General features: G+C 43.1%; 1 protein-coding gene across 1 annotated transcript in view; it reads right to left on the bottom strand.

The window, feature by feature from the left end:
* PPAP2A (phosphatidic acid phosphatase type 2A) overlaps window positions 1-1135 on the bottom strand; it is a 196180-nt gene that overhangs the window by 190686 nt on the left and 4359 nt on the right. Inside the window, exon 3 of the mRNA XM_010857193.1 lies at window positions 832-990. Coding sequence (XP_010855495.1) covers window positions 832-990 — 159 coding nt within the window. The remainder of the gene's footprint in view (window positions 1-831; window positions 991-1135) is intronic.

Raw genomic sequence — 1135 nt, 5'->3', positions numbered from 1 at the left:
CTCTGATGCTGGGAGGGATTGAGGGCAGGAGGAGAAGGGGACGACAGAGGATGAGATGGCTGGATGGCATCACTGACTCGATGGACGTGAGTCCGAGTGAACTCCGGGAGTTGGTGATGGACGGGGAGGCCTGGCGTGTTGTGATTCCTGGGGTCACAAAGAGTCAGCCAGGACTGAGGGACTGAACTGAACTGAACTGAACTATTGACTCATAAGGGCTTTCCAAGTGGCACTAGTAATAAAGAACTCACCTGCCAATGCAAGAGTTTAAGAGACTTGATGGATGGGAAGATCCCCAGGAGGAGGGCATGACAACCCACTCCCATATTCTTCCAGAGAATCCCATGGATTCTCTTTAGAGAGGAGCCTGGCAGGCTAAGTCCATAGTGTTACCAAAACTAGGACACAACTAAACCAACTCAGCATGACACACCCTGACTCATAGACTCAAGCAGCTTAATTTCAACAAAAAGATGATAGACCTCTATACTTTTATATAGAAGTAGAGGGATTCTGAAAACTAAGTTTCTTTCTTTGTAGCTGAATCTAATTAACTGGCAGTAGGTCCTGTTTCAAAGTCTTAGTCATTTGCCCAACTTTTTATTGCCTGTATATTATATTCTGGGAAGTAGAATCAAAGTCAGGAATTACCAGTTACATAGTCTGAATACAAATGTTAAATAGTTTGAATTGATAGGAAGACTGTCCTTGTGGAAAAGAAAAGCAGTCTCCTTAAGAGAGAGATGGAGAGATAGCTACTTCCCCCTCTTTTCCTAACTGTATCTTGACTTCTGTTTATTGAAGACCCCGAAGTGCAAGCCTGAGTCTCACCTTGTGGCTTATCAGCATCATGGGCTGCACCTGTAGCTCCATTACTATTCTTCCTTGCTATGGACTGTTCACTGCAAGGTGTCTGGCTACTGCTATCTCTCATTGAAACACGAAAAACACCAAATGATGGTCTTTTCACATCAGATCTTGAAGTATAGTCTAAAGGAAATAGATGTAAAGTGGTGTTTTCGTCTCTCCATGTAAAAGGAGAAAATATGCTTTTGCTATTGTCACCCTGCTTATTTAACTTATATGCAGAGTACATCATGAGAAACACTGGACTGGAAGAAACACAAGCTGGAAT

This window comes from Bison bison, unplaced genomic scaffold (assembly GCF_000754665.1).
Source record: "Bison bison bison isolate TAMUID 2011002044 unplaced genomic scaffold, Bison_UMD1.0 scf7180017864378, whole genome shotgun sequence".
NCBI lineage: Eukaryota > Metazoa > Chordata > Mammalia > Artiodactyla > Bovidae > Bison > Bison bison.
This window is presented reverse-complemented; position numbering and strand designations above follow the sequence as displayed.